This window comes from Cottoperca gobio, chromosome 9, assembly GCF_900634415.1.
Source record: "Cottoperca gobio chromosome 9, fCotGob3.1, whole genome shotgun sequence".
Lineage (NCBI taxonomy): Eukaryota > Metazoa > Chordata > Actinopteri > Perciformes > Bovichtidae > Cottoperca > Cottoperca gobio.
Genome location: NC_041363.1, coordinates 28,208,677 through 28,223,293, shown reverse-complemented (window position 1 = coordinate 28,223,293; position 14,617 = coordinate 28,208,677). Strand labels below are relative to the sequence as shown.

General features: G+C 40.7%; 1 protein-coding gene across 4 annotated transcripts in view; it reads right to left on the bottom strand.

The window, feature by feature from the left end:
• Positions 1-4,714: 4,714 nt before the first annotated feature.
• Positions 4,715-14,617, bottom strand: part of LOC115012925 (endophilin-B2-like) — a 15,899-nt gene continuing 5,996 nt past the window's right edge. For 2 of the 4 annotated variants that reach the window (XM_029438777.1, XM_029438779.1), the window contains 9 exons: positions 13,338-13,471; positions 12,317-12,409; positions 12,201-12,212; positions 10,616-10,678; positions 9,966-9,989; positions 9,282-9,371; positions 8,834-8,934; positions 7,229-7,430; positions 4,715-6,702 (listed from right to left, as the gene is read on the bottom strand). In XM_029438777.1, the coding sequence (XP_029294637.1) occupies positions 6,595-6,702; positions 7,229-7,430; positions 8,834-8,934; positions 9,282-9,371; positions 9,966-9,989; positions 10,616-10,678; positions 12,201-12,212; positions 12,317-12,409; positions 13,338-13,471 (827 nt within the window). In that variant the 3' untranslated portion in view covers positions 4,715-6,594. The remainder of the gene's footprint in view (positions 6,703-7,228; positions 7,431-8,833; positions 8,935-9,281; positions 9,372-9,965; positions 9,990-10,615; positions 10,679-12,200; positions 12,213-12,316; positions 12,410-13,337; positions 13,472-14,617) is intronic. The other 2 variants (XM_029438778.1, XM_029438780.1) reach the window with 1 other exon arrangement.

Sequence of the window (14,617 nt, the reverse complement as noted above, 5' to 3'; positions counted from 1 at the left end):
CCACTTTTTGTCCACTGTTTCCAGTATAAACAGTACCTTGTGTGTGGACTGGCAGGTAAGACACTGTGACAGTGATATATGTGAAACGGAAGTTATTGCAAGGCAGATGCAGTTTGGTGAGTTCAGTGTTTTCTCCCGAAAGTACAGGATCAACAACCAGTTGGTCTCATCAAAACCCAAACAACACCGAAACAGATACTGGAAATCTTATTTGAAAGTTCTCTTTGGATGATGCAATGAAGCAGTTGTTACTATCTGTAAGGTAACACAGTGTTAGGAATGTAAATGGTCTGTATGCCATAGTGCTGGAATGTGGGTGTGTGCAGCGGCAATCATTTTGATGAGTCATGTTGAATTCCTGTGATGTCCACCTCCCATCATATCACTTTCTTATCTGTGCAGTCCTGGAACCGCCCTCAGCTCGACTTGGTACGATATTTGAACCAAAACTCAAATGACAGATGGGTATCTGTGCAGGAAGAAAAAAAAGAGTGTTTGAAAATTTTTTTTAGCTGTGAGGAGCAGCAGCAGCAGCGGAAGCAGAAAGGGTCTGAAGGTATGCCACTGGTGTTCCATATATTATATACAACTCCACGTCTCGGAACATTAACCAGGCATACGCACGGCATATTAATTATTCATCATAAATTCTTTAGGCTAGAGGCAGCTAGCAACAGAGAGAAAACAAGATGGCTCCTGTATACAACTCATGCATGACATGTAAGTGTGTTTTTGTCAACACCGTCAGGTTTTCTGTTTGACAAAAACACCCAAATCATCCTCAATGGAGGCTTGAATATAACTTATGATCACAATAAATAATAAATAGTAATATGGCTTGTAATGTTCCATTAACCTCTTCATTTATAATATACATAATTTCCCCTTTTATTTCTTCCACAAACAGGCCTGTGTATCCCCAATGACTAAAACTATAAATAATTTAGGTGCGCCATTCATTTTATACAATTTCACCACATTAAACACAATTCATAGTCATTTTGCACAATTTCATAGTCGTTCCATTACATTTCCTTTCATGTATTTTAGAAAGTTATGGCTAGGCAGCAACTATCAGTGGAGGAGCGACGTAGAAGAAACAGGGAATACCAAAAAAAGCGAAGAGAAAAAATATATAGTGAGCCAGAGTTAAAGGAGGAATACCTGAGAAAGTAAAAGCAAAGATGGAAGAAGAGAATAGAGGATGGGAAGATAGAAAAAGAGGAGTAAGAGAAAGACATGGAAATGTGGACAGCAAGAATCCAGAGAGCGTAAGAGAAACTCCCCCAGATGGTCCATTGGACTATTGGGTCGTGCAAGCAGAACTAGGGAGCTCTACAGTCTGTCTGCTGAAGTCATGGACTTCATAGAGGAGGAGCATATTCATCTTCTGCTTCCTGATGAAGCTGACTGAAACTTTTTGAAGATTTTCAAGCCCAGAAATGGATGGATGGATTTTTTTGTTTGTTCCTAGTGTGTTTTCTGATGTTTATGCTTAAAACATTGCAGTTCTACTGTAGTTTTTATTTTGCCGTTCACCATTGTTGGTAATGTTTACAGAAGGATAAAATGTACATAACAAATAGTTTGTTGTAATTAAGCCGTCACCACCGTCAGGTCTCAGTCACCACCGTCAGGTCTCAGTCTCCACCGTCAGGTCTCAGTCACCACCGTCAGGTCTCAGTCACCACCGTCAGGTCTCAGTCACCACCGTCAGGTCTCAGTCACCACCGTCAGGTCTCAGTCTCCACCGTCAGGTCTCAGTCACCACCGTCAGGTCTCAGTCTCCACCGTCAGGTCTCATTCACCACCGTCAGGTCTCAGTCTCCACCGTCAGGTCTCAGTCACCACCGTCAGGTCTCAGTCTCCACCGTCAGGTCTCAGTCACCACCGTCAGGTCTCAGTCTCCACCGTCAGGTCTCAGTCTCCACCGTCAGGTCTCAGTCACCACCGTCAGGTCTCAGTCTCCACCGTCAGGTCTCATTCACCACCGTCAGGTCTCATTCACCACCGTCAGGTCTCAGTCTCCACCGTCAGGTCTCAGTCTCCACCGTCAGGTCTCAGTCACCACCGTCAGGTCTCAGTCACCACCGTCAGGTCTCAGTCACCACCGTCAGGTCTCATTCTCCACCGTCAGGTCTCATTCGCCACCGTCAGGTTTCAGTCGCCACCGTCAGGTCTCATTCGCCACCGTCAGGTCTCAGTCTCCACCGTCAGGTCTCAGTCTCCACCGTCAGGTCTCAGTCTCCACCGTCAGGTCTCATTCACCACCGTCAGGTCTCATTCACCACCGTCAGGTCTCATTCACCACCGTCAGGTCTCAGTCTCCACCGTCAGGTCTCAGTCTCCACCGTCAGGTCTCAGTCTCCACCGTCAGGTCTCATTCACCACCGTCAGGTCTCATTCACCACCGTCAGGTCTCATTCACCACCGTCAGGTCCCAGTCTCCACCGTCAGGTCTCAGTCTCCACCGTCAGGTCTCAGTCTCCACCGTCAGGTCTCATTCACCACCTTCAGGTCTCAGTCTCCACCGTCAGGTCTCAGTCTCCACCGTCAGGTCTCATTCACCACCGTCAGGTCTCATTCACCACCGTCAGGTCTCATTCACCACCGTCAGATGGAACTTTCTTTGTTTTAAATGAATATGACTACAGCTTGTTCCTCCAATGCAGTTGATGTATTAAAGTAATTGTCTATTTGAAATAAATAATATATCTATATAAGACTAAATAAAAAGGACAAATTAGCTTTTTATTATCTCTGTGTTGACAAAAACTAAATGACAGAGAAAACACATCATTTATGAAAAAATGACAAATTCAAGAGGTTGCACCGAAATATTGCTTGTTCCATAAACGTATACGTTTAGCTTTCTTAAAATGTAATTATTTTGTTCACAGTCAAGACGCCGCTAGAGAGTGAGCCTCTGGGTCAGACAAAGGACATACCAGAGATTACTTCCCCATGGCCTGGGAGCACATGTGGATCCACACAAAAGATTTTATTGTCGACTTGGGTCTAGTTCCATGCTCTTGATCTCATCAACTGTCCAGGAAACATGTTAAATCATGTCCCCTTCATCATCGAGCATTGGAGCTCTTGCACTGAGCATGTAATATCATTTAACACGTGACTGGTCATAGCTTGGAGAGGATATGAAACTAGGTCAGGAAATTACATGTTCTTTTAGCCATTCTGCCTCTGCAACTCTGGAATGAGTAGTTTAGAGTTAAGAGTTATGTAAGAGGATGTACAATAAATGCTTACATCCTGCTAACCCACTCACAAACACAATAACTGTGATCAGAATCAGAAATTTACCTTGTTATAGCAAAAGAACAAGAAAGTAAAGTGGCGAGTACAATATAATAAAATAAAGTAACAGTAGTATAAGTACAGAGTCATTGATAAAAAGTTGTTAAAGTGAATATTACACATGACAGTGATAATTGCACACCAGTGGTGGAGTTTGTTGTTGGTGTGGTGGTCTACCAGGTTATTACAACACATCCTGAGAGGAACATGAATCTGTGTACCAAATGTAATGTTAATTCATTCAATAGTTATTGATTGATAAAGCTAAAAAATAAACGTGTAAACCTTATTGTGGAGCTCGAGAAAGTCAGGGAATCACCAAAGTCATTAAGATTCATCTTCTGGACACCAGGAACGTCTGTGCAAAATGTCATGACAATCCAAGTCGTTGAGATATTTTAGTGGATCGATATTGTCGTGCATAGATCCACACTGCTAGCAGCTAGCATGGCCAATAAAAACTGTGGCACTTCAGTGCTTAAGGTGGACAAAGCAACTGGAGCAAGGACATCTGTGCTGCTCTGTATGCCCTTCTGCCTCTGCAACCCTGATAAGAATTAGTTATAGATTTAAAAACATGCAGCTGTGTTGAATTTACAGTTGCTGTAATCTTGAAGCCAGAAAAATAACTATTTGGGCAAAAAGGTGAGAAGGCCTCGGTGAAGCTCAGGTGGAATGTGCAAGCTGCAACCATCATGGTTGACTATGATAGGGACACCTGACAAACACGCAGCAGGCTTCCCTTTCAGTGGCACCCTATTGGAACAATAATCACCACAATATTGAGTTACAGACCATGTCCTTGTGGAAAAAATTATATAGTTGCCGTTACGTTCCCTACTAGTCTAGGGCTGGTGGGGAAGTAACAACAAGAAAATTAGTAACCCGGGCGAAGAAAGTGAGCACGAGGCACCTGATTTGTAAAAGGAAAGAGCATTTAATGAATATACAAAGAAAAAGCTCCCCAACCACTACACAAAGGCACAACTAAAAACTACTTTCTTAACAGAAAGCGACACACCAGAGATGGTAACACAGAGTATCTTCACAAATTCACAATCCTCCTCCTTAACCACTCCACCACAGTAGAGGACCGACACCAAGCTCACACGCTGAGCAGCAGGAGAAGAGGAGAGAGTGGTATTGCCCCTCTCCCAGCCTTTTGTGCTGGCACTGATTGCGAATTGCCAGCACCTGATGGAGCTGCACTTGGGGAGAGCCAAGCAGAGGGAGAGAGAGACACACACACACACACACACACACACACACACACGGCACGTAACAGTTGCATTTGGAAGCCATTTAAAACAACTGCACCTTAAGCCACTGACTTCTGCATTGGCTTCAGCTTTTGACCATGGTGGTTTTTATATATGGTTTCAAATGAAAAGTCAATGAATTCAAATAAATCTTTTTATTAAATCCCATACATTTCATTTATTCAGCATAGTTAAGGAACAGGCAATACATATTTTAACAAAATATGTAATAATAATAATAATAATAATAATAATAATAATGAGGTAAACAGAATTACAACAGTATAAGTAAAAAACATCTTGGAAAAGAACAATTCCTCCAAAATGAGTGCAATGAGCACAAGAGTAAAGCACATGACACATGACGGAGATTACATTCGTCTGCCACCCGTCTCTCACCTCTCATTGACTGCGGGTAAACTATTGGTTTGAGTCTCCAGTTCATTTCACTTCTCCTTTGCTGGCAGAGTTTTGTATCTTCAAACATTTTGCTAAGTGCATGCATGGACACATACTGGATGTGAGAGAGCACATTAGTTTTTGTGCAAACATTTTGGTGCTCAAGTTCTGATCCCACCAGACATCATATACTCGTATACACGCACATGTCCAGCAGGACAAGCTACTAGCTGTAGCACATGCAGCACTAAGACCGAAGACACTTTGAAGTAGTAACAGACAAAACAGCAACAAACAGGAACGTCGTTAATTCAGAAAACACTAATGGTCAAACCAAAATCACACCAACACACACACACACACAAGTGAGTACAAGTAGTTGCAGTCTTGCATGCCATCAAGTCTGTGGACATTTTGTTGAGAAGAGCACATTTTCTGGTTTGCAGCAGTTGGCCTTAGCAGTTCCTTCCCATCATGTTAAGGCAGTTAGGAGGGGAGGTTTTTTTTTGCTGCACAGGTGTTTAGGGACATCTTCAGTGCCGTGGAAAGGCGTGACAGGCAAAATAAAACTAATCAAAACAAGTGAAAGACATGACTCAGTCAACCAAAACTGTTGCTCGTAATGTTCCATCCAACTGTCCACAAAATGTTATTGTCGCTTGAAATAACACAGGAAATAACATTCATAACAATTAGCAGATCTTCTTCTGAAGGGTTGAGGATGATAGGATAACAATCCATGAAAAACTTTACTTGCTGTTTTATAGTTATTGTTCTTTAGTAAGCTAATGTCATATTTAATGTTTTATTTTTTTGAGGATGAAAACAGATTCAACCAACAAGAAATTCTGTTCTGTTCATGTCGTATTGGAAGAAAGGGGAAGAACAGAACTAGGAAGCAGTCACATCTTTCATTTGTATTTATAGATTCAAAATAAAGCTGTAATTACAGGAGACTTCAGTCAACACAACAGAATAATGACACGTCTGTAGTGATGTGGTCACAATAATCAGATATTTTGTTTATCCACGTTTGTTTTCACTTCTTCAATGAGGACTGTCTGTCTTACAGAGATAAGCTGAACTTAACTGAAAGACTTGTCATCAGCCCTTTAAGCAGGAGAATCATGGACTTGTTGTTATTGCATGCTTGTTTTATCCATACTGCTGCTTCTAAAGACAAACTCCATGAACAGCTTTATGGAACAATAAAGATACTTTTCCAGAGACATCATTTCGATGGAAGGAGAGTGTGGAAGGTCTACCTGAACCATCGGGATGCACAACAATAAATAAGTAATAAATAGGAAAAGAAAACATTATCATAATAATCCACAAAACATATCCAAAAGGAATGCTAACCACTCCCCATGGGGATCTTCCTGCACTCATTGTAACAATGTGTCCATCATCCCTGCTGTCAGTGTCATGTGAATGGAGAAGAGTGTTCTAACTCTTCTGCCAACACTTACTGTGCAGGAGTGCTATTCAAGGTCACATGTTAGTGTGAAAGTGACATTTAATGATGTGAATGAAATATCCTTGTTGATTCAGTAATACTCACACGCCAACAAGTGTGTGCGTGTCTGTGTGTGTGTCTGTGTGTGAGTGTGTGTGTTCTTTAGCTGAGAAGCTCCAGGTATGTGACAGGCACTTTTCCTTTTTGGTTTCCTCTCTCACCAATCAGCCAGTCAGAGTCCATCCCCGGCACTGTGTAAACTGTAATGAGCTGTAACACAAAATGTATGGCCGGATCAAATATAACAGGGGGAAGAGGGGCTTTAGAACATGAAATAATTGAAAAAGCAACTTGGAGAATAATTTGACGTCTACAGCCTCTAGTTCCATGGTGCGGTGGCATGTGCTGGTGGAAAGACTGGAAAGGTGGGGCTATTTTTACCTAGTTTCAATTTTCATGAGGGTCATCAGGGACACAGCTGACTTAATCAGGGTTAGCAACTAAGTTTTATATCAGAGGTGGGACATTTAAAGGAAAGACCGACTTCACTATCATAAGAAAATCTGAAAGAAAAGGGCAGACACATTACTTGAAATCCACCAGTCAGGGCTACTGTTTAGACCTGGACCTACACGAAGGCTTCTAGTTGTTGCACTATCCCTTTTTCTGCTGTAACACTGTAAATGTCACCGCTGACTAATAAAGGATCATCTTATCTTATCCTAGAGAAATGTCTGGCCAGTGGCCAATAGCCATTACTCAACCTACGAGCTGCAAGTTGATGATGAAACCTTACCTCATCAGCTAAAAGGGAGAGCTCACTGGAGTCAGCAGCATCGTAATCATAAAGGACTTTGGCCTTGCGGGTTCCTGTAGCTGGTGGCTGAACTTCTTCAATGTTCAGTGTGTCTGTCTCCACAGGGCTGCTGATGCCTTCTGATGCAGAGCCGGCAGGAACTGTAGAGTGAGTGGAGTTCAGTGCAAATGCATTTGGAATCCTGAGGGAAAGCAGGCAGATGATGCAGTGATGATCAGAACATACAAATAAAATACAAACATACAGAAATAACACAACATAAATAGTAAAAACAGTATCAGCACACAGGATTGTGCGTGGCGCAATTTCTTTTTGTTCTCACCTCTCCTTTCCTCCACTCTGCCTCTGACTGGTATGTGTGTGTGTGTGTGTGTGTGTGTTGGGGGCGGAGCTGAATGTGTGCTGACTCAAAGATAATGTCTTCTACCGCCATTTATCCGTTCGCTACAATATTTGTAGGTGTGTGTGTGTGTGTGTGTGTGTGTGTGTGTGTGTGTGTGTGTGTGTGTGTGTGTGTGTGTGTGGTTATTCCGTAGCAGCCACATGAGTAATTGAAAGTAAAGACAGACACAGCTGTGTGTAATGGCACCACTTTTCTATCCGAGCCTGTTTCAAAGTACTGGCTGGGTCCTGCTGCCTTCACTGACCTGAAGGAGACGTTTCTCAGTATTAAGCCGCTCTCTAATTCATAGATCAATGTAGAGTTACAGAGGAACCTACTTTTTTATGCCAAGTTTAATTGTTTTAATTAAATAGTTTATCTACATTTGAAGCATTATTGCATGATATAAGTATATAGTTGGCTCTTGTTGATGAAAGTGGCAGCGGAGTGATGTTGGCCAGAAAAAGTCTGAAGTCTGAAACCTGTTCTCTTTGCACTGCCTTATTTGATTGAACTTCACTGGTTAGTGCCTTTCCTCTGACCCGTGCACCTAAATACCACACCAGGTGGGCAAAGAGAACTTCATGGTCAGGAAAATACCAAAGTGTCGGAGCACTGCTTGCGCAGGTTGTTTCACCGCCATGACAACAGGACCCTTTAGCTAGAAAAGCCAACAAGGAACTCAATCTTGTTCTGTACCTAAAGTGGGAATTTAACCGAATGCAATGATTTCCAATGTGTAGCACTTATTATTGAATATGGATTTAAGAAGTATTGGAAAGCAAGCAAATGTGTGAACATACACGCAGAGAGAAAAAGCACGAGGACGAGCCATACTCGCACATCCTCATCAGAACTAAGGGCATTAAAGTGATTTGTCATGATTTCAACAAAAATATCAAAACCAGACCAGAGGACACGACTGGAACTAAGGACAAGGACAACTTTCTGTTTTGTTAATGTCCTATTTATAACAATACATTTATTCAACAAAAGTATGTCTAGTGTCTGGAGCATTAAACAAAGCTCAGTTTATATTTATTCAATATAGATGCATCTATATGCCTCTCAGTTACTAATTTGATTCCATTACACAGTAGAAGTTGAGCGCTTATTGTCCCGGCATACTGTATGAAGATGATTGGCTGTGAAGCCCAGTGAGTCGCACCATATTCCCACGTTATCGCCCACCTGATTCTCACCTTCCCAGCTCTTTCTGTAGTTCTTGCATGTGGAAATCACACTGTTTATAGTAAGCAGCCTGGGCCTCCACAAACTCATGCAGGCAGCGCAGGTGGTTGACCTGCAGAGAAGCCAAAACACAAGTCACAGTTAAACAAAGACATTTCTAAGCTCATCTTAATGAAAAGGTACTCGAATACTTACTACTCCCAAAGTAAGGAGTGTTGTATATTGTACATACTGTAATATTTTATAGCATTATTATTACTGATGCAATAGTAAGACTACTGTATTCAACCAGTTTTTATCAGTCCATTTAAAAAACATGAGGCAAAATGATTTGTTTTAGAAAATACCTGGAACGGCATATTCTCAGTCAGATTGTTCACTTTTAATAAAGAAAATTATATTTAATATAAACATGATAACAAGAAGGTGTGTGTGTGTGTGTGTGTGTGTGTGACCTACATGTGTACTACTGATGCCCTCCAGAAGCAGCCGTGTAACCTCTGCTTGGCGGTCAAACTCACTTTGGGCCACTCGGAGCTCATGTTCAGCCTGAAACAGAAAGAATACTAGTAACATATTTTCTTTATGTCCTTCGTGATACTTGCCACATCTAAAGTCCAGACTCTCATTTGAAGACACACTTAAACAAGACTAGTAATGAATAATTATAAACCTGCCTGGTGATTTATATAGGTCAGGAAGTCTCAGATGTTTTCATGCCCTAGAACCCTCAGAAGACTCACTTTATGTCTTTACACCAAGAAGCATTCCGAAGGCAAGCCTTTAGTGGTCTTGTACTACTGAATTGTTTGTACTGGACTATGTGCAGAACAGAAGAAAACCATAGTCTAGGAGTGGGATCCATCGAGTGGGAATCAAGGTCTGCATATGCTTCAAGAGCTTGTCAGATTGTCTTACATTTTCTGAACCTCCGATAGAAACGGTGCAAGTGTGTCATTTTCCCCGATTACAGTTCATGTGTCTGCAATTACCTTTTAGGCCAACAGGTATAGGCACATTTGCTATCGGACGTGGTTGGACTACACACTTAGTATAACCTAGTTCCTTTGAGGCATACTGGGGCATTACTCATGGGACAAGGCAGCAAAATTAAGTTCACATCCACATAGTTGACGTACTTACTTTTTCCACTTCCTCACTCCAGAGCTGAGAGACCAAGCATACAACAAAAGGAGAGAAAATATATAAGTCATAGCATGATATCCCAGAAGGCCTTCATTAGTGTGATGTACAGCAAGTGCCTAACCATGTTACTCAAATATAAAACCTGGCACATCTTGCTTTTAGATCAAGGCTGTATGTTGCCTGATATCCACATTGAAACAACATGTTGTTACAACTCCTTTACTCAATTGGACATTACCTTCTTTCAAAGAGACCGAGATTTAGTTTTGCTCTAACCAATTACTGACGCATGCAGCTGCTGGTCTGTTTCATTTTTGTTTTGAGGTCAGAAACCATTAACATTACACATTGCACTGACCATTTGACCAATCAAAATAGTTTGTTTTCCTTTTGTGTTTATGCATTTCTATTCCTGCACAAAATATATAAATTCAAGCCCTTTCAATGATCCATGTCTATTTTCAAAAACTTTAAAGGCCTTAATTATTTTCATGATATGACCTTTGATCTCAGTTTAGAAACGTAAGATTACAAGCACTCTGTTTCTGAGTGAAGTATGTGCACATGGAACCTGACATTGTCTCGTTCTTTTTAAAGGTTGACTTCACATGTCCAGTTTGTTCAGTACAGCAGAATCGTCTCCTTACCGCAGAGGCACTGGCAGATAGCACATAGTTGCGGGGTCTGGTCTCCTGAAAATCTGGAGCCATCTACAGAAACAGTAAGGTTGGTTAACATTTATGCTATTGTGTACTCATTGTATACAAGGCAACCACACTTCAGCACACACTATGTATCAAGAAATGCAGACAAAACAATCAAAGTGCAGCACTGATTATAGTGAAATGGTCAATCTCTGCATTAATATCAGTTGCCGATAATTTAGTTTTGTTTTCAGTAACATGAAAGTCTGAAAAACGTGACCTTAAGTGTATTTCTATTTTTCTCTTGAATATTAAATTGCTGACTACAAGTTTTCCAATTAATTGTTCATTTACAATTCCAAAGATGGGAGAGGTGGTTAGCTATTAATACCGGCGAGCACACTTTTACATTAGGTGTGTCTGAACTCATAAAAGAAAGGTGCAGAGAGGCAACACGACTGTATGTAAACATCCTCTCTGGCACCACTGAAACCATTGACTAATCTGTGCAGTTCACACACCTGACTAAGCCACTGTAAATAAGACTAGTTAATATTATAAGCTTCAAGCAGTAGTTTATCATGCCCATGCTAACATGCATGAAGGTTGCAAAAGTCTGACATCGTCAGTCAACAAAACGTTTGACTTTATTATCGTCATACTGAAAACTAAAGTTTGTGAAGGCACAATCCTTCATAGAACAAAGTCAAAGTCAGCACGCCCCCAGTTTGGAGAAACAGACACAAGCACCGGAGTTTAACTGAGAACAGTAGGTTTGTGTCACTTCAACTCTGTATTGGTTTTATGTGGGCCGACTGTTTGGGCCGTTCAACAGATTAACACTACAGATGCTGCATTTTATTCACAGCTGATGTTCAGAGAAATGATTTATATTAAAGTTGCATTGTTATAAATATTCAGGTAAACCATGTATGCCAGACGGAGCATAGTCATAGAGACTATGATGAATAATTGAAAATGTCCAAATCTCAATTATTGCTACTGTACTTTAATCTCCATTTAGGGAAAAAGCTTATAACAAATTTGTTTTTATCCCAAATTAATAAAAATGCTTTGAACACAAATCTCAACAAATAACACTTCAGCCAAGACTTCATCCATACAGGTTTTAGAATATTTACAGTCAACCTTTTTCTGTCTTTGCATTTGCCGAGACATTAATCTAGTTGTGATGCAAGAGTCAAAATAACCAAATAGACCCGAGTGAACTGTTCTCATGAGTTCTACTGTAAAGAACACTTTCTTGAACTCAGAAGCGGCTGGGAGAATAAAGACCACCAGTCACAGCCCAGTGCTTTGCTGCATTTGGTCAATGACTGGGGTGAATTTCCCATCATATTGTTTAATAAGTTTCAAGATTTCTCTGCAAAGAGTCATCTTCAGGTTAAACATGTTTTTTCAGTCCATTGCTTTGCTTTTTTTTTTAACCGTTGATTAATAGTTTCTTAATAATAGTTTCCAATAGCTGACAGTGGCACAAAAAATGACATCAAAGCAAGTGAGACAGGAAAAACAAGCTAACATGTGCATCATACTGAAAGTCTTTAAAAATGTATTTAATACTCACTTCACCATCACACTGCAAAGGTTATGGATACACAGACAGTTAGTCATGTTTAATGCCAGCACCAGCAAAACTTTTAGTTCATTATGGGGGGGGTGGGGCTGCACTAAAGGACTCACCGCAGCCTTCGCCTCAGCAACCTTGGCCTTCTTCAGACGGGTTTTACAGGCATCCAGGTCCAATCGAAGATTCTCCAGAAGACGCCGTTCTTTCTGAAATGCCCACAATGACACAATAAGGGAGCAGCTGAGCTGAGCCGTGAGCGACCACGACAATGTACGTCTTAGCATGGCGCAGTTAAAGCAGGCTATAACAGAGCGTGGAACTGCCGTAGGCTTAACATAGTGTCATACAAGAGTCAAGCAACCAACTGACCTCTGGTGGACAGGTTCATACTTTACAGGGGAAAGGCTTGACTGGTTTTTACTTGAACCAACTGTGGAAGTTTTCTAATCCATTTTTACCAACTCCTATTGTGCAGCCAAGCATTGTTCAGAACCACAGAACATTATTTTTGTATCTAGTAGAGATCCCAAAGTTTCCAAAGATAAGTCTTTGGAAATCTTTGTTAATTTTTTTTTAAGCCCCTAATCCCCTAAATGTTCCATTAATTAGGCAACATGACTACTTCCATCACTATAAACAATATAATCAGCAGGTACTCATGTTCAAGTGTTTTATTAAAAGTATATTAATTAAAAGTATACCACGGAGGAAGCCTTTTTAAAATGACTGATTATGTCTACACTTAAAAAAAATCAAGTTTAAAAGATGTTTTGACACCTATTTTATTAAAGACATTCAACTGGGTCTCATCAGGGGGAGAAACACCATCCTTACAAAAAGAGGCATCTACTGTATGTCACTTATACTAAAACGATGTTAGACTGTCCAAATTATAGACCAATAAGTGTACTAGTTCTAGACTACAAACTGTTTAGCTTTAGCTCTTCTAGTTGTGACAGACTATCATAAAGGCAGCCTGGAATATTAGAAAGCTAGATGGAAAGAAATTGAGCAAGTGAAGGGAAAAGGAACACCAGTTATTGCAATGATTGTTGATCCCTCACTATACAACCATCTCCTGGACAACAATAACCCATGGATTATTAGTTCACGACAGATGTGTTTCAGACTCACGGAAATGGTCCTCCAGTCTCCTTCCAGAAAGTTCCTGAGGGGGGTAAGAAAGCTGATGGCTGACGTCTGGAGGAACTCCCTCTCTGCTGTTCCTAATCTTCTTTCACATTCCCCCACCTCAATCAAAGTACCCCCTACAAGAAACAGATTAGATCCATTCACCACAAAGTCTTTATTTCAAATTCCCCTCTCTTCCCAGGCCTTAAGAAGTCTTCTGCAGGTGCAGTGTAGTGGTATATGCTCTAGTCTACGCTTATAGTTGGCTATGAGACACGCAAACATGTATAAAATAAAATAAACGTGTATCGTCTTATTACTTCTGTTGTACAAATTACAGAAGAACATTTTTTCAATCAAAATGTTGCAATGCTGTACTACAATGGCATAAGAAAGAAAACCTTTGTGCTTATGTCATCATAATATAAAACCACCTTCATCTTGGCTAAAGAAAGTCTCGTAACATTTGTTTCTCAAAAACAGTACAATGTAACGTTTGAGTTTCCTGCTAACTTGCACTCATATCTTTGTCTTTAAATTTTATTGTTGCATTTTTTTCAATTATTTGGCACTGTGTATGGTGGAGACAAAACTTTGTCTTTTGAGTTGTTGAGGGATAAAGACATGAACTATGCTCCAGTGGCATTTCACAATCTACACAGCATGAATAATAGAAAGCATGCAGCAAAGTTACTGTGGCAGACAACGGCACATGGAGAGCACAGGAATTCCTCTGCTATTCACAAAACCCACTTCCAACGGAACACTTGGGTAACTGTTGTAGCTAAGAGTAATGCAAAAAGATTTGTAGCTCATTTAGGCAGCAGCTCTCAAGCTGTCTGTGGTCACAGTGATGCATCCTCTCTGTGCTTCAACATGTCAGCTGCACAAACAAGGACTGCACATCATCAATAGTGAAGATGTAAATTACAGCTGTAACTTGTGACTTTTGTATGCATCTGAAGGTGGGAGGCAGCCGCTCTCACACAGCTAACAGCTCCAAAAAATAGGGCGGTGTAAATGTAATGTAAACGCGTTATTTGGATAAACTAATCACGTATTGGGAATCTGAACGGTTATTTTATTGCCTGAAAAATGATTTACAATTAATAACTTTTTTTTAAGCTTGAATACAGTTTCTTTGGCAAGTAAAGGATGATGAAGCTGGCGAAGGTAAGCAAAGTAATCGCACCTCGTAAGAACACCAAAGTATGCAATGTGTAAGCGCCCTAGTAGCACTAAGGTGACGCAAAAAGACAGAAATATACATACACTCTCTTTTT